Here is a 24,662-nt window from a genome sequence, read left to right as displayed (position 1 = left end):
TGTTATTAAAAAACAAGCAAGCAAGCCCAGACAAGCGAGAAAAAGTAACACAAAAGTAATTAAACAAATTTTTTCAATGTTTTTTTTTAATAAAAAACACAATTAGCTCACTACAGTGCATTTATTCACAATTCATGAGGGTGAATAAATGACAAATATATTATATATATATATATTTTTTTTTTTTTTTTTTTTTTTTTGGGTAAACTATCCCTTTAATATGAATATCCAGTTATAAGGTAAGGCACTAATAGGGCACTAGGTTGATTTCCCTGAAAAGTGACTTGTGGCTCTGTGCTATTGTTTGAGCATCCAGCTCTGGCTTAGCCAATGGTGTGGTTTTGTGAAGATGCCATTTGGGGGCAAAAATGTGGTTGCGAGAAATCAAAGAACAATGGGAGGCAAACAAAGAAAGATTTGTTCACAGAGTAGGACAAATCAAGGAAAACTGACAGAAACAAACTTCTCATGAAGGAAGGAGGGTGAGCCAACAACTGAACCACAAAACTAAAGCTACCATGTACTCCGTCAACGCGCCCCCCGCCCCCTAAAAAACAAGGACATGACCGTGACTAACTGGCCCAGGCTGATATTCAGCAAGAAGGAACACCTACATTTGATGGACTCTAATATCAATATAAACAAAAATCAAATTAGTCTTAATCACGTCATTCTCATTCCAACACTGTAATAAGCTGCTGGAAATCCAGATCTGTGAAATCAAAGCTGGGAGTGGCATATCACATCGCAACGGCGGAAATATTTTGAAATCCTACAGCCTTTTGTTCAAGCTTTTTGTTTTAAGAATTAAGCCCTGAATGTGCGTCTCTATGTGCGTTAAATTACAGAAACGTCCTTTATCACATTACTGGACATAATCCATGTGTCTCAAGCAGATAAGCCCACAGAGGATGATCGCTCTTTTGCACAATTAGTAGCTTTTTTGAATGCAGGATCAGTCATGTTTTTATTAAAAGAGCTCGGTGCAGACTTTGGAGCTGCCAAGTGGGAGATTAATATGGCATCTACAGCACAGCACATTTGATGTGAGAGAGAGAGAGAGAGACAGAAGGGGACAAAACAAGAGAGAGAGGTAATGCACGCAGGCCACCACAAAACAAAACCACCGGCTGGCAAATGGGGCAGAGGAATAATGGAATTTAGCGGATTGTGAGGTTTACATTAATGCGACTGTCATTGTGCATTACCAGACTGCTCATCCTCGCTTTACACGGCTTTAGTGATGGCATCCATCAACAACCTCTCAGCTATTACATTACTATTTATCACAGCAATATGCAAAATTGAGGCTTCTTGGTTATCATTCCGTCTTGCAGTTTTTAATTTCATTTACATGGATGCAGTGTAGAAAATGAGTTTTGTTCATCTCCAGCCACTCAATGTGATGGAATTCGGCAAATCAGAGTGAATAAACAGCATCTGGAGCTGAGAGAAACGGCAGCTCTGTTTGCATTCTTAGAAAGCAGAGAGCATCTGAAAGCAGAGCAGACAAGAGGACAATGCCCCACATTAGGCAAGAATGTAACAACGTCATGGTCTCCTAGCATGCTGGGCTCTTGATATGATAGAGATTATAAATATGAACTTATTCTGATCTGCTTCCTAAAATACACTACAACAACCCAAGTCTTTTGGATTGGTTTTCAGACTTTAAAATGTTCAACACAATTATCTTTTTTTTTTTCTGCGAAGGGAATGGAATATTTCATCTGAGAAAAAGAGACCCTAAAAAATCCTATCCAATATTCCAAGATCCAATTCAATATATACACTTAAAAAAAACAGTAATATACTGTAAAAACAATGAATTCTAGGTAATATTATTTGTTGTTTTCAAGAAAGTAACCTATAGGTTACTTTCTCAGAAATTACAAATAATATTATCCAGAATGCACTGTTTTTGCAGTATATTACTGTTTCAATGGAAAACAGTATTTTACTGTGTAATTTTTTTTTTACAGCTATTTTTTAGAGTGTAGAGAGCAGTTGATCAACGAAATACATTTTATACATAAAAAAACAACTAAGATGTAAACAAAATTGGTATAATTAAAGGTTTAAAATTAATAATTAAAAACAGAAAATGTGCATGCCAAGCTAATACTAAAGCAAAAGTGGGATTTGGATAATACAATAATATCTAAATGGCATAATATTGTCTAATAATTAAAATTATATAATAAAATGTGAGCCTATACTAATAAGCAGATAACTGTATTTCAAGTTATGGCAAAAAACTTTTAAAAATGTATATAATTTCTAATATTTTCTCTAAATTAATTCAAAATAAAGCTAAATAAAAACTAAAATAAATCATATTAAAGGCTGCAGGTGAATTTAGGCTAGTGCTGTCAAACGATTAATCGCATCCAAAATAAAAGTTTGTGGTTACATATTATGTGTGCGTCCTGTGTATATTTATTATGTATAGATAAATACACACACATGTATGTATATATTAAACAAAAAAAAATAAAAAAAATATATATATATATAAACTTATTTTGGATGTGATTAATCACGATTAATTGTTTGACAGCACTAATTCAGACATAACATGTACAGAATGAAAAACATTCATTTTGAGATTTGCTAAAGATTGTTTAACAGTGTTATTAAATTATTTAGTGATTTTAAAGAGTTTTTTTTTTTTAATTAAGTGATTTTAAAGATCAAATTTTACGATCAAATAAATACCTAATATCGACTAACGCCATTATATTAAAAAATAAATGAATCTTGTTGAACACACATCGAACAGGGATAGAAGAAAGTATTTAAACATCTAAAAATTACACATATGCCCCTTTACTTATGGCATAAACCTGGCAAAATCCATTCAAACAGTGAAATGCAGCAGGCTGCTTTAATAACAACAGACACCTCCAATGTCCCGCATGTCATCCCTTTACTACAACACCACTTCAATTAGCCCCATCTAATCTTCCTGCTATCTCCTGCAAGCCAGCAACACCTCGATCAAAGATTCCGCTCCACCGAGATGCTAATGCACAGGAACGCAGAAATGTACCACGGTTAGTGCCACTCCTGCTCCTCCCTTCAACGCCATTACTGAAGGTGTCGCCTCAGCAACTGTCACAAACACTTTGCAGGCAGCTCACTGTCAGACAGTGTGACGCTTTCAACACTTTCACAAAAAGTGCGAGGTTAATTCTTGCAGAGAATAGTGAGCTCATGTCTGTGATGATGCTCAAATGCACCCAAATTCATGACAAAGAAGTGCTACTCTTTCCTGAGATGATAACAGTCATAAAATTTCAAAAATAACTGTCATGTCATTTCTAAAAGAGCCAGGGGTGAAAAAGAAATCACGTCACTTGATGGATATCTTGATGTCTATTACCATATGAGAAACCTTTAATATCGAAATGTTGACATTTGACATTTGATTCAGAACTTAACACGGGTCTTCACATTATTAACCCAACTTCTATAATAAAGTCTCTATTTCTTTTAGGACACAGCCTTACCTTTGTCTATGGCGGCACCAAGTGGTGAAAAAGAGTAATAGCATTGCACAGAAACTAAACAAGTCAGCAATATCAAGCAAGTCAAAGAGATCAATCTTAAGGCCCTTTGTGAGTCAAATTTGAGTTAACATTATATTTGAATACAAAATTGGATAAAGATTCGTAAATTTCTCTATTCACTTCGGAAATGAAGGACAAATAATGCCGTTTACACCAATGCAGTTCACATCTGGTGTAAACTGTTTAATTTGTCCTTCATTTTGGAAGTAGAAAACAAGTCAGTACTGGAAAATTTCTGGTTGGTTTGCCAGTGCAAAAAACTGTCAGTGTGAACATTCCCTTAAAAGGGATAGTTCACCCAAAAATGAAAACGATAATTTATTCACCCAATAAATTGTTGTACCAAACCTGTATGAATTTCTTTCTTTTGTTGAACACAAAGGACGATATTTTGAATGTTGGTAACCAAACAGCTGTGGGGCACCATTGACTTCTATAGTATGGGAAACAAAAATACTATGGAAGTCAATGGTTCCCCTAGAAATGTTTGGTTACCAATATTTTTTTGTGTTCAGCAGAAGAAAGAAATTCATACAGGTTTGAAACACTACATTACTACATACGTCATGTGACCGACACTATCAGTTGCATCACTTCACTGCCATTCACGACTCCTCTCTAGTAGCCTATGGCAGGGGTTCCCAACCACATTCCTGGAGCACCCCAACACTGCTTGTTTTCCATGTCTCCTTAAAGGGGGTGTATCACACATAGTTTCTACCAATCTCATGTTAATCTTGAGTACATATAAAGTAATATTACATCCTTCATATCTCCAAAAAGTCTTTAGTTTTATCATATTTATAAAAGATAGCTGCGCTGTACCAAGTCTTTCTGAAAAAAGCCGAGCTCATGGAGGCATGCCTGCCGTCAGTGCCAAGGGTGCGTCCTCCGGAGGTCGCATTTGAAGGCTGCATACGTCATCAAGGATGTCATATTTAAGAAAGGTAACTGTAATAAAATTGACTGATATTCATTGTGAGGTGTAAAAACGGTTATTTTTATTTAAATGAGACTGTTCCGCTCTCTTTTGACGCCATACAGGCCATAATCGAAAAAAACTCTCCGAAACCCAGTCCGAAACCGGAAGTAGTGTATTTGGCACAGAAATACTCTGTCATACGTCCAACTTGTGTTTTGAAACTTTGGCCATGTTTAGCATGAGAATGCAACTCTTTAACAGTGTAAATAAGTCAGAATGCATGAAATAGCATTACACCCCCTTTAAATCAAACACACCTGATTCAGATCATCAGCTCATTAGTAGAGACTCCAAGACCTGAAATGGGGGTGTCAGACAAAGGACAGATACAAAATATGCAGTGTCGGGGGGCCTCCAGGAACATGGTTGGGAACCACTGGCCTATGGGATAGTAAAGTGTCCACTGTATGTGCATTTCAGAATCTTGCTGGCAGTAGGTCATCCTGGTACTTTTTGACCAACAATACTGTGAATTCGGACATAATGCTACTTAACCTAACGTTGTTAAGTATGCATATTCGGATGCAGGCAGAGAGACGGTTTAAAATGTACTCACTGATATGCTCCAAATCTGCATTCCATCAGTATAGCCAATCATCAAGCAGAGAGGCGGGTCAGTGCCGCTGCCGTGCATCTCTTGGAACTCTGGTAGGCGGGCCACATCTGGACACAGGACAAGAAACACTCATTGTCAGCATGACAGACATGAAAACAGCGAAGTAAACCACAAAGTTTTTGCATAAGTGTTAAACAAAGCAATAAACAAACAAGACACAGATGATCCTAACAATGGATTACATAAATAATCATTCAAAAGTTGGTGAAATATATCACCTTTCTGATTGCCACCGTTAATTCCTCTGATGAGAGGAAAAAGTAAAAGCAATGCTCATGGCTATACAGTCCTATACAGTGAAGGAAGATGTGTCACTTGTTCTATCAATGTTATGCTGTAGTGCGGTAAAATAAGGCACTGGGATTAAAGCTGGGGATGTTAACAGGCTAAATAAACTCGGGAAGAAAACTGGCTGTAGCAGAATCATCTGTGAGAGGAAAATGATGTCTAAACTTCTGACAGTCATCTCATCCCCTCCGTGACATGTTAAATAAGAAATTAATACTATTATTCAGCAAGGATGCAAAAAAGTGACAATAAAGACATTTATAATGTTACAAAAGATTTCTATTTTAAATAAATGGGGGGGTATCATGATTTGCACAACACAGCTTTCATTAGCTTTGCCATCACAGGGATTAATTACATTTATTGTAAAATATATAGAAAACAATTACTTTAAATTGGAATTATATTTCATAATATTTACTGTAATTTGATCAAATAAATGGAGAATTGGTGAGCATAAGAGACTTCTTTCTAAAAAAGCAATGTAGTGTGGTAGTGTACATTTGAAAAGTTTCTTCCACTGGGTAAAAACACAATATCAAACTTTGGTGGCTTGCCTTAAAAATAAATAAAAATGGATCACAATACTTGGGCCTAAGACCCAATGTGTTTATATGCAGAATGCATCAGTTTAACATGACCAAACAAAATATATTTTCCACAATATCTAAATCAAAGACAAAATGAACTTACCATTGATGTCTGTTTTTTCAAAACGGACCCAAACTATCTTTTCTTTTTCATCATTTGGAGGCGTCCCAGTGTACGCCTGAAATTTCAAAGACGGTGATAGAAATATGCATTAAAAAAGGCTAAATATTTTCTAAATAAATCATTCTTACTATCAATCAATTTTTTATCTAAACTTTTAAATGCTCTCAACAGTTTTACAACAGAAATCTACTAACACCTTGAATTGTCCATAGATTAACATGTCATGTACTTTAAATTACAAGAAAAAAATGTAAATTTCCAGGTTTGTACACACAAAAAAAGACATAAAGAAATCATTCACCTGAGGGACAACATCCTGCAAGAACGTAACTACGCTCTCCATGTATGACTGTTCTCTGCAAAAGAGTAAACAAAATTGTCAAGAAAAAAAATAGCCACATAAGAAGAGACTGATGCCGAAAAGTTGATCAGCAATGAAATATTTTGTCCCCTTTTTATTTGTGACATCTTAATATTTACAATACTGAACATTTGGTTGGCTTTACAAATTCAAAAACGCTTAAATTTTTATTCACTAATGATTCAATATGCTCTTACGTTGCAGCCTGTGCTCGAACCACAACCCCACCAGCACAGCGGCTCGGTCTGCGCGGGGAGTCCGACGCCATGGCCAACCACTCAGTATCCTGCTGGAGCAGAGTATAAGAAGATGAGGCCATGATTTTCAAATGATCATTACTTTCAACATGACTGCAGAGATGCCTCACTTTTAAGCACTGCTTATGGTTGATCATTCTTATCTCTATTACCCTAAATTCAACAGATGAAGTTATTATTTGTAGCCTATTGCATCACTACAGATCATCCACCTTGCAAATGGATGTAAACAAATAAGGCAAAGATGTGCCTAGGTCAGTTTAATCTGCACAATAGGCACGTTCCTATTAAGTATTGATCCTGTAAATGATCTATAACACAGACTAGTGACGATCTATATTGTTCTACAACACAGACAACAGACATCTGCGCGAGATAAACAAAAGAAAACATTCTGAAGCCAGATTTACTAGTAGGAAAACTATAGGACCCTTTATTACCACCATAACAATGTGAGTAACTCTTGATTTAGTTACATTTTACCATAAATGTAACATCATTTGTTGTGAGACAATGGCCAAAGAAAGGTCAAGAGTGTGTCTGAGGAATAACAGCTGTCAGTTAGACATTTCATCATATCAACTCTCTCCACAGTTTGTCTGTTAGCTTAGCCAGTACCGCTATCTGTCACCATAAAGCTCCAAAGACAATAAACTGAGCGACGACAATGACTTATATGACTTCCTGAAAGAAATACATATAAAAAAGATATGACAGAAATGTACATGTGAATGTTTAATGACGAGACATTTATACTAACCTGAGGTTTTATGTTTTAAATTCGGATCAACAGAGGTCCTCACAAAACGCCACAGTGAAGCTGACATGCAGAGGAAACAACAGATGCTTCAGCCAATCGGAGGTGAGCGTCGGGGACGAGTAGCCAATAGACTTACGAAAGAGGCGGGCGTTTAGTAATTTCTGACCAATCGGGGATGGCAGGAGCTGTTTGGGTTTTTTTCTTCTCTGAACGATACTGATGCGTCGTTAAAATTAACATTTACATTATGGTGGAGTGTTATACAAAGCAAGGTTTATTTGGTTCGCGATTTTACAAGCATTTCCACATTTTAATATGCGCACAGCAGCCTGAATTTACCTGCATGTTACATCAAGTCACGTTGATGTGTTTATTTACATCGAAGTATCGCGTGATCACCAGCCGAGCTACTTCGCTCAACCTCGGCTTTTTTCGGAAAAAAAGGAATATTTACAGGTAGGGAAGTTAAATGGATGCTGTTTCTCAACTTCTAAGCATGACTTAAAATGATTTGAACTCGTAATATTAAAACAACTTAAGATGGTATGTTTTATTTTGTCCCCTCGACAACGTTGTTTTTATTAACGAACATAGTTTTTTGTTGTAAAAACTTTTTATTGACCTGTTTAGCATAGCAGCACCTTCAGTTTAGAATGACAAGTTCTCCCATTAGAAAAAAACAAAAAACAAAAAAACACAACGTTAATGAAATACTTGGAAACATTAAAATAAGCATAATGTTTAAAATCCATAATGCATAATTCATAAAGTTCATGCTTGCATATAACATTAAACCTTATGACAGAGGGTTAAGACATAAGTGAACACTACACATGATGTTCTTCAGTAAAACCATTTACGAAAAGCATTGATCCCAAGTAGATGAACAATTTTTGAAACAGGTGACATGTAAGCTGCAGGGAAATATCTTCTCAGAAGATAGTTTCTTTTTTTTTTTTTTGGTAATTTTTCCCCACAATCTTCCGATCTTCCACAAAGACTGCACAAATGTAACTTAAAGTGCAAAAATCCCTAGATGACCAATCATGCCTACCTGACAGACCTGAAGCATAACAAAATTGGACACATAATGGAGGAAAAGCTAAAACTCATTTAAAATCTAACAAAACACGTTTTCTTTTCATTAATCTTCAAAACAGTAAAACATACATAAAACACACTGAAATATGAGTGTCGTGAACGGAAGTGAGTGATTTTTCTTTTGACGTTACTTGCTTCAGGATTTGGTTTCTCAGTAGCTTATATGAACTATATGAATAATGTCTGACTGTCCAGCATGAATGTACAGATTGCATTGTAATAGGACCATGAATGTCAGCAAACACATACAGTAGTCTTCCCATGCTGCTGAAGCAGCGTCTGGACATTTTCAGACTGTTTCTGACCATTGTCTCCACCGTCGCTCCTCGCAGAGGACTGTACACTCGGTTTCTGTGAGGATGTACATGAGGACTCTTTAAGAGGGGACTGGGACAAACTAAGACAGGGTTTCTTCAGCACAGGTGAGGAGGAATCGTCTAGCACCCGTTTGCCTGTAGGCACTCTCTCACAATTGGCCTCATTTTCCAGTGAGTCATTACAAGGCAGGTCCTCATAGTTTGTAAGGCTTTCAAATATCGTGCTTGTATCACAGCTGCCATTTTTCTTCTCTTGGATGTGCTGTACTTGAGTGTCAGGAACCTACAAAAAGAAGGAACTACATATGAAGCTTGAGAGTGGTGTTATATTTAATCTTAATCTACACTGCTGTTTTATTGTCAAATAGAAAATCATAAACATTCCTAACCTGAGTCGGCAAAGAGTCAGTGCAAGATTCGGGAACAGAGCCACACTTTGGTCCCTGTAGATTATACACAATCTCATAAGGTGGCAAGCACTCACTGGATGTCCCGAACGGCTCCAAACAGATAACAATGGCACTGGTATTATCAGCACGGAGCATGCGTTGACGCCATCTCAGTAAGGCATGGTTCACAAGCAGAACGGCATTTGAAACATTATCCTTTTGGTTCTTCGCCTGTTGAAATAAACATTCAGGTAAGTGAATGTTTCTAAAAGACAATAAGAACCTTTCTTGAAGCATCATTTTACATTATTTACCTTGGCATTGTCATTGTCCTGACAAATAGACACAGCCTCCTGCGGTGATACCATGTTCCATAACCCATCACTGCCTAAGATGATGTAACGGTGCTGCTTCAAATCTAGCTTGATAACAGCAGTATCAGGCTCTGGTGACACTACAAACTCTCCGCTGTAGAAGTCGTAACTCCACAGATCACCTGAAGACACATTCATGTACATTACTGGATAAGTACAACAAAAAAACTGATGCAAAATGCAGTTGCATTTGGGCACATTTATTCAGCTAAGTTTTGACTTGCATTGCAAGGTCTATAAAACCTAGCATGTTTGCTTGCCATGTGAGAACCAATGAGGATCATTCTCGTATTATGCAGCACGTTTGAGCTTCCGCAAGAACCAATGAGGTTCATTCTTGTGTGTTACAAAGCACATCTGAGATTGCAGAACAGGTTTGTTCTCGCACATCACACAGGTTTGGTTGAGCTTCTGTTTATGTTTGCTGATTAATGTTTATATGTGAATAAAAGCCTGAATTCAATATGTTCATCATATAAAGCAATCGTATCTCTTCAGAAAATTGGGACAAAACTGCTAAATTCATGTGGATTATTTTTACGACGTTTTTATGAACTTTTTGAAGCGTCAAAGTGTCAGCTGCGTAGATGTCTATGGAGGGACAAGAAAGCTCTCAGATTTTATCAAAAATATCTTCATTTTTGTTCCGAAGACGAACAAAAGTCTTACAAGTTTGGAATGACATGAGGTTGAGTAATTTATGACAGAATTTTCCTTTTTGGGGTGAACTAACCCTTGTTGTTTGATTAACATTAAGAACAGAGACATCAGCAGGTCTATTAGGCTCCTGACACTTTAAAACCAAATGCACAGATCTAATATATTGATACATCTAATTTATTATGGGCATGTTGATTATAGAAATTGTGTGTGTGTATTTGTCCATTCAAGTGCGTTATGACGACAACTATATCAACTGCCCCAAGCATCATCAGAAAATGTCCCGGAGAGCCACGGTCCTGGGCTGCGTTCAACCCTGACAAAACGCTGCAAAATGGTGCGTTGAACACCCTGTTCTGATGACGCAAGAGTTGCCACTATAGAAGCAGCTTAGAAGGCCATTCTTTGTGTTCTTTTTAAAGAATTTTCGGAGCCTGATGAAGTCGGTATAAAATACGTGTTTAATACTGCAAAATTTGCTGGATGTAATAGTCACTGCCCTTGCTGTCCAGAATAAAAGAGAACATCCCAATCGAGTGAAGGGATTTCTGGAAACTGTGGTTCCTCAATATTGTGATCCAACATTTGCCTTTATGTTTATGAAAGTTTATGAAAGTATCACTCCACAATAGCAAAATATACAAGTAAAGTATTTTCATGTTACATTAATCCGTGTCTAGCACACCTTCCTAAGGAAAGGATATGGACCAGAAGACATTGCAATTACTAAATGATATTTAGACTGACTTAAAGTCCCAGAGCTATACTTGTGCTCTTATTAAGTTATTTTGCCATTAATGTAAATAAGCATGTGCAAACAATATACTTGCTCTTTTGAATTTATCTTGATGTTAATTACATTTACGACACACCCACCAAACAAGAGAAAACGTATCTCAAATCCATTGCACACCATGTCGTTCAACCCGGAAACCACAGCAAAACGTTGCACACCGGTTTGAACTTGAGCTTGGGAGATGAGAGGGTCTGTGTATCTTACCATTGGAGAAAGCGTAACGGCTAATTTAATCACGTGCGGCACCTCTCAGCCTATCGTGTAATGGCCTCTGGTCTCCTTTTCTGCATACTGGCAGTCTTTACCGCAGTGTTTTTTTTTTGGCTAAATGTTGCAGGCTTGTCATCTAGTGGCTTCAGCTACAGGCAGGTGAGTTGTTTTCTTTTTCAGGGTTGGAGCTGAACTCTGCAGGACTGAGGCTCTCCAGGACCAGAGTTTGCCACCCCAGCCTCAGGTCATCACAGCCCTTTTGTTGAGCCCTGACAACCTTGCTTAACCTCTAATCAGCCAGTGTTGCAATTCCACATTCTGTTTGTTGTTGCTAAAGAACAGAGTTTATCATGGTGGCATGTTGCAATTTGTAGGGCGGTACACAGTCTCTGCTGACTTGTCAGATGCATTGAAACTCACTCAACATTGTCACTGTTTTTTTGTGTACCTTACCAAGAGCTCGGGCCACAGCCAAAAATGGGATCTGATCGATGACGGTGCTCCTTCTCACTGGCCCATTGTGGGTGAGTCTGGGTCTCTTCCACACAACCCTATTGACTCCAGACTTTTTAATGACACTAGAGGAGAGATGTGACAATGATCAGTTGTGGGTTCCATCATAGTTTAAGTTTAATACACAAAAAACTGCTAACCAAAGATATCCATACCTCTACCTAAAACTAAGCCTGACCTCAAATAAAACATATTCACTAGTTAAACATAAAAAAAAAAAGCAGTGAAGACCCTAATATTGGCCATTGGATTTTGGTCTATATCGTGTTGATATGCTTATGTTCTTTTAGACTAAAAAACAAAGAAAGCTTGAGATTAGATTATGTAAATGAGAACAAATGCCAGAGCAATGAGACCTTGTCTGGTAATTTTGTCCCGTTTCTAAAGCTCTGGTTGCATAAACAAAAACCAGTCAGACCACTGCGGACACACAGGGTTGAAGTTTGTGTTTTCCTGATGAGTGTTGACATAAAACAAAAAGGATGATGATGGTTACGTGTTAAGGTTAATCCAAAAAGAGGACAGCATAAAAGTCTACCATCAAATCACAAAATAATCTCTTCCAGCTGTGTAGCTACCACATGCCTCCACACATCTCTTTCCAAAAGCAGAAGGTTCCAAAAGTGTGTGAATACAGTTTAAGATAAGTTGCGTATGACTAACTATTTGAATGAACAAATCACCTGCCACCGAGCCCCTCTATTCTCTCCCTTTCCTTCGGGAGGTCAGGTTTATGGTCCTGCGTAATTTCCACGGCTCGAATCAACTCGTCAGAGGGGTGATCCTGCACCCCCAACACTACTGCTGAGTCCCCGACGTGAGCAACATACATACGGTCACGTCGTATTACGACGATACTTGCAGTTGTGCCTGATGTGCTAGGAAGTCCTGTAACCGTCTTCGGCCATTCCGCTATAAGAAAGCAGATTATAATAAACAGATTCGATTTTTCAAAACAGATCAGTGATTCAGTGATTACCCAAAAATGAAAATTTGATGTTTATCTATTTATCTGTAGGTGACATTGTTTCTTCAGTAGAACACAAATGATGATTTTTAACTCCAACCGTTGCGGTCTGTAAGTCGTATAATGCAAGTAAATGGGAACTCCATTTTTAAGAGTCAAAAAACATGCACAGACAAATCCAAATTAAACCCTGCGGCTCGTGACGACACATTGATGTCCTAAGACACGAAACGAACAGTTTGTGCGAGAAACCGAACACTATTTATATCATTTTTTACCTCTAAAACACCACTATGTCCAACTGCCTAGAGCATCCGGTTAGTGAGGTCTGAACGCGCTCTGACAACAGAAGTGATGTCTCGCACTCATTGAAGCAAAGAGCGAGAGATCACTTCCATCATCAGAACACGTTTTCTGACCACAGCAGCCGGATGTGCAGGGCAATTGGACATAGGGAAGACATACAAAATGTAGACATACAAAAATGATATAAATACTGTTCGGTTTCTCGCACAAACCGATCGTTTCGTGTCTTAGGACATCAATGAGTCGTCACGAGCCGCAGGGTTTAATTTGGATTTGTCTGTGCATGTTTTTTGACTCATAAATTGTGATACCATTGACAAGCATTATATGACTGACAGACCGCAACGGTTGGAGTTAAAAATCATCATTTGTGTTTTGCTGAAGAAACAAAGTCACCTACATCTTGAATGCGCTGGGGGTAAGCAGATAAACATCAAATTGAACTATCCCTTTAATATTTCGTTTTAAAACAGATAGTTCATGCAAAAATGAAAATTTTGTCTTAGATGTGGAAGAAAAGGGAAAATATGTCCAAGCAGGTTTTTAAATGTAGTGACAAGTGCATGGAGACTAGGGGCAGTCATGCTAGCTAGACATTCGCTTCAACTCTCTTCATGTTCCATGTAAGAAAATCTTTCAGGTTTAAAATGATGAGGGTGAATAAATGATGAGAATTTTTTGATGAATTATCCTTCTAAAGCAGAATCATTGACATTAATCAGTTTTACAATTGGTCAAAATAATTAAGGTCATACAATCACTCTTAACTCTGCTGCTAACTTGGCTATGCGCCTGGCCAGTAACTTTGTCGCATTCACATTTGGCCAAAAAAATGGTCATTTTCTTCAACTGGTTACCCAAAATAATACTGGCTAGACATAGTTTTAAATTGATAGCTAATGTAATTTACTTGTTTATTTTGCTTGTTATTGGAAATAATCTCTATGGCTCCGTCCCAAATGGTCTTCCTAGGACTCTGCACTTAAGTGACGTAATGCCGCTTCGATTGTCGGGAAGATTTCTAATGCGGAGCTCGCATCAGTGCGGGCTCGGCAAAAAGTGCACACCTAGGGTGCATATCGACCGCATATCGACCTAAAATGGGACATTCTACGATCTTGTGGACTTAACGAACAGCCAATCAGAATGATCAGATGGACCGACAAGCTCCGACTCCGATTCAACATTTCCAATCGGCCGAAAATAATGCCAACGAGGACCAACTTCAGTCGACGGTGTGGAACACAGAGAAAACTTAGTCGGCCGACGAAGAAAAAATGCCCGACAGCCGACCGTCGACTTGGTGTGTTCCTGCCTTAAGTCCACAAGACCGGAAGTGCTGTGAAGTGTGCAATTTGGGCCAGGGCCTAGAGGGACTTTTTTGTGGAAGTCTACAGGAAGTTAAGTTTGGGCCACAAAACGTTTGTTTATGTTGTTGCTGTTAAAACCGTCTAAATTGATTTTCTTGTACTTTCTAGATGTGCCTTTATGTTTGTTTACATAATAAAATAGGTATATAATTTGTAAAACATTTATTGTTTTTATTATCAGTAGTGGTATTGCATGACGCTAGTCGTGTGTTGTCATAATGTGACGCCCATGAGGGGGCGACCAGCTCCATGTAGAGTTTTTTTTTTTTTTTTTTTTTTTTTTTTTAAGAAGACTCAAAAACATAGCATGTCAGTGTACATTATTTAAATGATATTTCTTAAAACATCAGTTAAGATTTTTAATTAGCAGAAAATTACTACGTGCATCTGGAAAACTCAGTTTGCAGCTGCCGGGAGTGTTGATCTGTGTTTTGTGCAAGAATCATAATATTCTGATGTGCTGCCACTCATGTTCAGATGTGGATTAGTAGTTCGGTGTGACCTCCAGGGGTTGTGCAACTTCTTTTGGCGGGATGCATCTGATGTTGCAACCCCCATTCAGAATTATCATCTGCTCTGACTCTCTCCCTTGCACGTCCCTAAAATGGCAGGGGCTTCACAAAGCATCGTTAAACGAGAACATATGTATATGTAATGTTCAATTTCACAACTTACGTAATTTCTTCCACATGGCATGGTGACAAGAGATGAATCCTTTTCGCAAAGCCGCGCACACCTCGTCGTCGTCTTTTGACCAAAAGCCTCTTTGTTTTTTGATGTGTCCCCACAAATGGTCTCGAGCAAAGCGCGCGGCGTCCGGACCCCCGTGTCCGTCGAACACTGCGAACATGGCCACAGCCCGCGGGCCAGGGGTGTGTTTGGACGAGCGAGACGAGGGCATCGACGCCTGCTGAAGAGTAGAACTAGGCTCATCATTTTGAACATAGGTTACAGTAATGGATCCAGGGATGGATTCTTGGATTGAAGCGTCGGGGTTTTGGTCTTTTGCTGGTGCCTCGATCTCGCCACGTTCGGCGGCGTCCAGTTCATCCTCACTCGGCTCATCCTCCTGCTTCATCGTCATTAAATCCTCCATGTATTTCCTACCGCCTTGGTCATAATAAATACTGGCTCGACATGAAAATATCCCATCCATGTTTTGATCGGACAGAAAGGCCGGTAGAAGAGCAGCGTTTAATGTTTGGGTAGGACTCAGGCCGGGTGCGCGCTTTCCTCTTTGTTTACCTTCGATGTTGTGGGCATGCGCAGAGCCACTATGGTAATTCACGGGTCACTGGAAGCCTTTATTTGACCTTTGATTTGACGGAGAAGGGCCATTGAGAATAATAAACATCTATCTATCTATCTACATTATATTAAATAAGTTAGTAAATATAGTAATGGCAAGCATGAAACACAGTATTATCACATCACACATATTTTAATGAAATATTTATTTCATTTCTTTATTTCATTGTATTTCAGAGCCTGTATTGATGTAGTTTTGATATGGGTAATATGGTTTTGTTTTGACTTTTCAGTCTGTCTCATGTGGGTTGGGATGAGTGATGGCTACACACACACACACAGGTCCTTGCTCTTACATGTCTCAAAGGTAAAGGCAAGCAGAGACGTGAAGAGTAGCCTACCTGAAAACCATACTTGAGTAAAAGTACAGATACCTTACATTGAAAATGACTCCACTACAAGTTACAAGTAACCAATTCCAATACGAATTTAGTAAAAGTCTTAAAGTATCTGATTTTAACAGTATTTGAGTATTTTACTCATGCTGAATGTAGGCTCAGAGATGCACTAGTCCTCAACACCTAAGAGACATGTTAGTGAAAATAAGAAACAATTGATTTGTAAGATGTGAAATCAAGTTTATTTTCTAAAATCAAAATAAAACTGAACACCTCAATGTTGCAACAAATCAAGGTCGACACAACAACCTTTTAAACATCTACAAACTCTCAAGTCTCAGTTGAGCTCAAGTGCACAGAAAGGCCATAAGCAAACTGGTTTGAGCCTCATCACTAGCTGCAGTCATTTCCTCATCTAATAAATAAAACACCTGCGATCAGCAACTACCTGCTAATGCACTCATATTCATGTGAAGTATCCTTGTTGACAAGTTTTGGGTGAGTAAAGGCAAAATGCACAAGATAAAGTACCTTCAATTTCCTTAGATGGCGATATCGCTTCTTTTTTATATCAGAAACAAACTGCTGCAGAAAAAGTTAGGTGCCATGGAAAATGTAATTTGTAATTGCATTACTCATCACAAATGAATTGGAGTAAAAAGTACATTTACTTGCTCAAAAATGTAGTCAAGTAGAGAGTACAAGTTGCCACTATCTTTGATACTTAGTACAACTACAAAAAAGCCAAAAGATACTTAAGTACAGTAACTAATTACATTTACTCAAGTACATTACACCTCTGAAGGCAAGAGTGAGTTATCTTGAAAATCAAGAAATACTAGAGCTTATTGCGATGTCTATCCTGTTGAACTGAATGAGGCATTCAATAATTTTAGTGGATGCATCCATCCTAGAATAGACAGACATAATTAAGTGATAACAAGCAGAATCACAGAAGGACAGAGGAACAACCATAACAGAAAGAAAGCAAAACACAACAACTACAACTGACTTCCATCCACAGCAGATAGATAGATAGATAGATAGATAGATAGATAGATAGATAGATAGATAGATAGATAGATAGATAGATAGATAGATAGATAGATAGATAGATAGATAGATAGATAGATAGATAGATAGATAGATAGATAGATAGATGATAGATAGATAGATAGATAGATAGATAGATAGATAGTCTTTGCATGTTAAGCTGTATCCAGCAGATGGTGCTGTAAGCCTAAAACACTCAATACCATGATCTGCTTTTACAACCCATTTCTTCATATTTTATGCTTCTATATTTACAATTTCGTATTTATAATGTTAATTGCGAACTTTATTACTTCAAATGTATTTTTAATGTAAAATGCATTAATTCTGCCCAATGCAGTTTAACAATAAATACCTTTGCACAGTAATAATGCGACTTTAGTAAGTATTTGGCAGTTGTAGATTTAATTAATTAATTATAACCTTTGTTTTTTGAATGCTTTTCTCTTCCAGCTATAGCAAATCAAATTGGTCAAATATCATACTAAATTACTTTTATTTTGTAATTCCGCCTCTTTTGACGCTCACGTCCCATCTGGAAGTGGAAGCTAATGTTAACGGAAGTAGATTGAGTGATACTCGGTCTCTGTTGATCGAGTGCACCTTACAAGCCACTTTTAGGGGCGCTGCACTTGCCAGAGGTAAAACAATGTGAAATTGTAAAGCTCTTATGCATGCATTTACATATGTTCTTGAGTATGTTTGTATGTAATTTTCAACTGCCTTTTTGTTTCACTGAACAAATCAAAAAACGACTTGAGCACGACTGCTGAATTGGGCAGAGACACTTGGCGGCTTCTCTGATGATATTGATACATTGTTATAGTTCGCACACTCCATTTAGATACATAGTTTACTGTAAACACACTGCCAATGAATACGGACGTTTAGCTCGCTTGTTCGTGGTGTTGTTCTCACTAATACGCTTATGCAGGGCTTTATAGCCTAGTCTGTGTTCATAAGAGGGTTTATGATGATGCCAACCTCTCCAAATATTGTGTGGTTTGAATAGGGTCGTGTGATCACGCATGCAATTACGTTTGTCAAAAAAATAAAAACACATTTGTACATTTTGCCCCATTGCATCATCATTTATCTTGGTCTCTTCCCGTTTAGGTATAGGAGTTTCTTCAGCTCTACACCTTTTGTTTTAGGACAGGCTTCCAGCCATGGTGAGGCTCAATATCTTCATTCTGTCATACAAGATGTTCTTGAAATATTTCTCGATCACCAAATCATCATATTAGACTGATTTCTGAAGGACCATGTGACTGGAGTAATGGCTGCTGAAAATTAGGCCTTTCCATCACAGAAATATATATGCACACACATACATAAATGTGTGCATGCATGTGCACATGCATTTTGTATTTCAGATACTTTGTATGGGGAATTATGTATTATTATTATTATATAAATTGTGTATATAATTATATTTTATGTTAAACATGTAGTCAATAATATGCTCATTCCTGGACAAATTATTCCCAGTAGCAGTTCAGACCGAGAGGTCAGATCTGGTCTAAATATGTTGAATATGTCGCCCCAGTGTGGTAACCAAAAAAAAAAAAACTTAATCACATTGTTGTTCCCTTAGTCTCATGTATTTGCTGCAGTTGTGTGTCATCTCTCTTCTCTTATGGTCAGTCTGCTGTGGTGGATCTAAAGACAAAGGAGGAGAAAGATGCTGAGCTAGACAAAAGGATTGAAGCTCTAAGGAAGAAGAATGAGGCTTTGGTCAAGAGATATCAGGTGAATTCAGATGCTGAAATTTGATAGCCTTCTGCTAATTTGTTTATTTTGTGTACTAATAATTATTTATTTTGACCTTGAAGAGTTGGTTTTGGTTGTTGTTCATTGTACGTGCATTCAGTCCTTGAGATGCTCAGATTCAAGGCTTTTAACTTGATCAGATTTTATTAATTAATTTAGTTTACTTTTCTTTCTCTTGTGTCACCAGGAAATACAGGAAGATAAGAAAAAGGCTGAACAGGAGGGCATCGCCGTGACAACAACTCGCAAACCCCGCCCTCATGAGCCTGAGTCGGACCGGAGAAAGACGGAGAAGGAGAACTTCACAGTGACGGTGGACTTGTCTAAACCAGTTGCGGTAAAGACAGATGGCAGAATGATTTTATAGAATCACCATTTACCACAATGTGCCATGATTAAATATATTATCATTTCTTTTGCAACAAAACAAAACCAAAAAAAACTTACTGTATGCAGGATCAGATGCCATCTCTCGTGTATTTTGACTCATTTTTTATCTCATAGAAGCTCATGAGAAATATGGTATCAGAACTTCTGCTTTTTTAGTTGACCTGCTTCATTAATTGAACTATATACTGTATGTATGTATATATATATATATATATATATATATATATGTATGTATGTATGTATGTGTGTATATATATATATATATATATATATATATATATATATATATATATATATATATATATATATATATGCATATGCAGTGGTTAGGGAAAGTATTCACATCCCCTTAAATTTTTCACTCTTTGTTATATTGCAACCATTTGCTAAAATCATTTAATCATTTAAAAATCATTTAATTTTTTTCCTCATTAATGTACACACAGCACCCCATATTGACAGAAAAACACAGAATTGTTGACATTTTTGCAGATTTATTAAAAAAGAAAAACTGAAAGATCACATGGTCCTAAGTATTCAGACCCTTTGCTCAGTATTTAGTAGAAGCACCCTTTTGATCTAATAGAGCCATGAGTCTTTTTGGGAAAGATGCAACAAGTTTTTCACACCTGGATTTGGGGATCCTCTGCCATTCCTCCTTGCAGATCCTCTCCAGTTCTGTCAGGTTGGTGGACAGCCATTTTTAGGTCTCTCCAGAGATGCTCAATTTGGTTTAAGTCAGGGCTCTGGCTGGGCCATTCAAGAACAGTCGCGGAGTTGTTGTGAAGCCACTCCTTCGTTATTTTAGCTGTGTGCTTAGGGTCATTGTCTTGTTGGAAGGTAAACCTTTGGCCCAGTCTGAGGTCCTGAGCACTCTGGAGAAGGTTTTCGTCCAGGATATCCCTGTACTTGGCCACATTCATCTTTACCTCAATTGCAACCAGTCGTCCTGTATTGGGCAGGTGATGAGCAGTGCCTGGTTTTCTCCACACATACCGCTTAGAATTAAGGCCAAAAAGTTCTATCTTGGTCTCATCAGACCAGAGAATCTTATTTCTCACCATCTTGGAGTCCTTCAGGTGTTTTTTTTTTTTTTAGCAAACTCCATGCGGGCTTTCATGTGTCTTGCGCTGAGGAGAGGCTTCCGTAGGGCCACTCTGTCATAAAGCCCCGACTGGTGGAGGGCTGCAGTGATGGTTGACTTTCTACAACTTTCTCCCATCTCCCGACTGCATCTCTGGAGCTCATCCACAGTGATCTTTGGGTTCTTCTTTACCTCTCTCACCAAGGCTCTTTTCCCTGGATAGCTCAGTTTGTCCGGACAGCCAGCTCTAGGAAGGGTTCTGGTCGTCCCAAACGTCTTCCATCTAAAGATTATGGAGGCCACTGTGCTCTTAGGAACCTTAAGTGCAGCAGAAGTTTTTTTGTAACCATGGCCAGATCTGTACCTTGCCACAATTCTGTCTCTGAGCTCTTCAGGCAGTTCCTTTGACCTCATGATTCTCATTTGCTCAGACATGCACTGTGAGCTGTAAGGTCTTATATAGACAGGTGTGTGGCTTTCCTAATCAAGTCCGATCAGTATAATCAAACACAGCTGGACTCAAATGAAGGTGTAGAACCATCTCAAGGATGATCAGAAGAAATGGACAGCACCTTAGTTAAATATATGAGTGTCACAGCAAAGGGTCTGAATACTTAGGACCATGTGATCTTTCAGTTTTTCTTTTTTAATAAATCTGCAAAAATTCAACAATTCTGTGTTTTTCTGTCAATAGGGGGTGCTGTACATTAATGAGGAAAAAAAATGAACTTAAATGATTTTAGCAAATGGCTGCAATATAACAAAGAGTGAAAAATTTAAGGGGGTCTGAATACTTTCCGTACCCACTGTATATATATGCTCAGCGTAAATGAGTACACCCCCTTTGAAAAGTTACATTTTAAACAATATCTCAATGAACACAAAAACAATTTCTAAAATGCTGACAAGACAAAGTTTTATATAACATTTGTTTAACTTATAACACAAAAGTAAGGTTAATAAAATATTATATATATATATATAAAAACAGCCATAACCTTGGCCCCACCACAAATAATTAATTAATTAAATAGAATAGTTATTGTTTTCATTGTGTTTGACCCACACAAGGTTATGGCACCAAATTTCAGATACCATTGAAATTCCCTGATTACAATTCTCAATTTTTCACAGCAAAAACTACTATCCTTACTAATATAAATTTCAAATATTATTAAAGACAAGTAAACAGTAATAATAATAAATAATAATAATAATAAATAATAAATATATATATTTTTGTGTGAACTAACCCTTTAAATGGTGATATTTACCCCCTAAATTTGATTTACAGGGACAATTTTACCTTTTTATAAGGGCAATTTTTCTAAACTTATTAAATGTATGCAATATGCATAATATATGTCAAATTCTTACATTTAATCAAACGTAATTAGAATAAAAGGTTGTTATAAGGCTTTTACCATTTAAATGAAATCGATCAACAAAATCTCTCTTTGCAATGCGAAGGTGGCACAGAAGCTGCATCTGAGGTGGTGTTTAGATGTACATAGACTGTTTAATAAAGCTCAGAGTAGGTGGGGTGAATGCATTTACACTGCAAATACATTTGCTTAAATGAGAATTTGGATATTGAAAAATAGAATGTATTAAAAAAAACTGAAATGTGCAACAAAAAGCATCAGTAAGTGACTGTAACTTACAATCTTAAAGAGTAAGCCAATTTAATCAACCAGTTAGTCTAAACAGCTGATTCATTCAGGAACAAAGTGACTGTGTGATGAATGGGTCATAGATTCACTGACTCACCCGATTCAATCAAAAATGTGGATTTTTGTTATCGACATAGACAATACATATTGCACACCCCTGAGAACTGTGATGTATGTCTTCACAGCCCTAAAGTCCATAGTTTGTCAGACAGATGGCTCTTTAAAACTAAAATATTAAATGGGAAGTGAAAACGCAAGTATGTATTGGATAAGTACCTGTGTTTCTTAATTCAAGTTTTATTTTTGAAGACCGATAATTATTTGCACCAGCTTCAATAGAGAACAAGAGCCTTTAGAAGGTAATTGTCACTCCCGTTCCTTATAGCTCTGAGAATTTTAATTTCCCACCTGGGGAAGGTTGAGATAAGCTGTAGAGCATTTTAATCAATACCTGCAGAGTTTCAGTGGATCACAGATGGCTCATATAGCTGTGATTGAGCCTCCTATTGTGGTCTGTGAAGGTCATGCCTTTCCATAACTGGGATAAAAGAATTTTCTTAAAATAAACTTGTTAAACTAGACAGATTGACATGGAAATCACTGCCCTGTAAAGACGGATAATGTTATTTGCTGTTTTTGATATTAGAAATAGTTTTAGTTAATTTAAATAAATATAAAATAAAATATAAAATATTAATTGAAAAACCTTAGAAAAAACATAGAAAATTAGAAATTAGCGAAGTTGAATTATTAAAATAAATAAAAGTAAAATAAAAAATAAAGCTGAACAATTAGTTTTTTAAACAAAAACTAATAAAAATGACAAGCGCATTAATTTACTTAAACTAAAATTAAAATGAACTGAAAATATAAAAGGTAATTCAAAATATCAATACATAAATTCTATAATTTGTAAAAAAAAAAAAAAAAAAAAAAACTATATTAATATATAAATAAATAATACTAAAATACTATAATAATATATACATTAATAAATCTATAATACTATAAATAATACTAAAATAACACTGCCTTATGAAATTAACTCAAAAAACAGGTCATAAGCTTTTTACTCATGGAATAAAAAACACAAAAAATTTATACTGCCTTTCTAGGAGAAGCGTGTGGTGAATGACAGGAAACCAGCTGGTAATCGTGGTGACCAGGGTCTAGAAGAAGAAGAGCCTGGTCGGCCTCACTGTGAGAGTCCCCCCAACAGAACCGGATCAGGCCGGCTGAGCAGAGGTGGCCACCGCGGGGGAAGAAGAGAGCCTCGTCCAAACAGAGGTGAACCGTGGCCAGACAGACAACCTCAGGATGGTGAAGGTGGAGAGGGTCCTGTTCGTACTGAACGCTCCTCTAGAGGAGGGCGGAGGGGAGGAGGAGGAGGAAGAGGAGGAGGAACGCAAGGAGGACCAGGCTCAGACAGGAAATCAAAGGTCACCACTGACTTGTTATAAATCATTTGTAGTTAAGATATTGTAGGATATTGTTGTGGTACATTCATTTACTTACATTCTCCTTTCTGTTCATTTTACACTCCTCCAAATGACTTTGTAAGTCCCTAACTGCTGTTGCTTACAAAATTCATTATTTATACACAGCGGTGCTTCAAGCATATATTATATCGTTGTAAGATGAAACATTGCTGTTTAAATAAATATAAGGAATTTTTTTTTAAGCACTGACAGGAAGTATTCTTTATGAATGTTCTTTTTGAATATTTTAGATCTTTGAAAACAGTACCAAAGTTTTAGTACATAGACACCAGAATCATAATCTACAAGTATTCGAAATGAGTTGATATCCAGTTTTTCATCTTCAGGAGTGGGAGGAGAAAAGAAGACAGAACATAGAGAAGATGAATGAAGAGATGGAAAAGATTGCTGAATATGAGAGGGGTCAAAGGGTATGTTTTGATTAACCCAACTTTTTTTCCAGTCATTATCTATGTGATATTTTCACACACATTTATCCTTTGCAGGCTGATGGAGAGAAGAACCCCATCAGGAACTTCCTGGATGATCCACGGCGCAGTGGGCCAATCCCAGACATTGACCGCAAAGAGGGAAGCCGACGACACGTGCGCAACTGGGGTGGAGTTGACTTTGACAATGTGAAGACTGGTGCAGAGGTTGAGAAAGAATGGACGGTACTGAACATTTTAATCTGTTTGGTTTAGCTTAAAACACAAGACACATACACTACTGTTCAAAGGTTTGGGGTCAGTAAGACCACATTAATAGGATGCAAGGATGCATTAAACTGTGACAGTTCTATCTTGGTCTCATCAGACCAGAGATTCTTATTTCTCACCATCTTGGAGTCCTTCAGGTGACAGTAAAGACATTTGTACAACATTTGTTTGTACAACATTGTTACAAAAAATCTTTTGAACATCCTAAAAAAAAAATCAGTTTCCACAAAAAAATTAAGCAGCACAACTGTTTTCAACATTGATAATAATAAGAAATGTTTCTGAAGGATCAT

The 24,662-nt window shown here is 37.3% G+C and overlaps 3 protein-coding genes across 14 annotated transcripts in view; 1 reads left to right on the top strand and 2 right to left on the bottom strand.

Moving 5' to 3' along the window:
- Window positions 1-7,648, bottom strand: part of bcas3 (BCAS3 microtubule associated cell migration factor) — a 256,386-nt gene extending 248,738 nt beyond the window's left edge. For 8 of the 9 annotated variants that reach the window (XR_010892170.1, XM_067365260.1, XM_067365262.1 and 5 more), the window contains exons 1-5: window positions 7,551-7,648; window positions 6,731-6,819; window positions 6,474-6,528; window positions 6,152-6,227; window positions 5,111-5,217 (exon numbers count right to left, since the gene is read on the bottom strand). Coding sequence is in view for 8 of the 9 variants with exons in the window: in XM_067365260.1 (XP_067221361.1) it covers window positions 5,111-5,217; window positions 6,152-6,227; window positions 6,474-6,528; window positions 6,731-6,801 (309 nt within the window). In the remaining variant the exon portion in view is untranslated. Of the gene's footprint in view, window positions 1-5,110; window positions 5,218-6,151; window positions 6,228-6,473; window positions 6,529-6,730; window positions 6,823-7,550 lie in introns of all 9 variants that reach the window. The other variant, XM_067365261.1, reaches the window with a different exon arrangement.
- ccdc9 (coiled-coil domain containing 9) overlaps window positions 7,177-24,662 on the top strand; it is a 28,564-nt gene continuing 11,078 nt past the window's right edge. For 2 of the 4 annotated variants that reach the window (XM_067365268.1, XM_067365271.1), the window contains exons 1-7: window positions 17,795-17,893; window positions 18,369-18,424; window positions 18,900-19,004; window positions 19,213-19,362; window positions 23,288-23,611; window positions 23,998-24,081; window positions 24,157-24,324. In XM_067365268.1, the coding sequence (XP_067221369.1) occupies window positions 18,422-18,424; window positions 18,900-19,004; window positions 19,213-19,362; window positions 23,288-23,611; window positions 23,998-24,081; window positions 24,157-24,324 (834 nt within the window). In that variant the 5' untranslated portion in view covers window positions 17,795-17,893; window positions 18,369-18,421. Of the gene's footprint in view, window positions 7,243-7,583; window positions 7,653-11,854; window positions 11,922-17,794; window positions 17,894-18,368; window positions 18,425-18,899; window positions 19,005-19,212; window positions 19,363-23,287; window positions 23,612-23,997; window positions 24,082-24,156; window positions 24,325-24,662 lie in introns of those variants that run through there. The other 2 variants (XM_067365269.1, XM_067365270.1) reach the window with 2 other exon arrangements.
- Window positions 8,047-15,787, bottom strand: ppm1da (protein phosphatase, Mg2+/Mn2+ dependent, 1Da). The gene is made up of 6 exons (XM_067365274.1): window positions 15,229-15,787; window positions 12,594-12,822; window positions 11,851-11,975; window positions 9,672-9,853; window positions 9,358-9,588; window positions 8,047-9,251 (listed from the first exon to the last, which is right to left on the bottom strand). The coding sequence occupies exons 1-6, from the start codon at window positions 15,707-15,709 to the stop codon at window positions 8,886-8,888; spliced, it is 1,614 nt and encodes a 537-aa protein (XP_067221375.1). The 5' UTR covers window positions 15,710-15,787; the 3' UTR covers window positions 8,047-8,885.

The sequence above is a fragment of the Chanodichthys erythropterus genome, chromosome 17 (genome assembly GCF_024489055.1).
Source record: "Chanodichthys erythropterus isolate Z2021 chromosome 17, ASM2448905v1, whole genome shotgun sequence".
NCBI classification, from domain to species: domain Eukaryota; kingdom Metazoa; phylum Chordata; class Actinopteri; order Cypriniformes; family Xenocyprididae; genus Chanodichthys; species Chanodichthys erythropterus.
The sequence above is the reverse complement of the archived record's forward strand: the minus strand, read 5'-3'. Positions and strand labels throughout refer to the sequence as shown.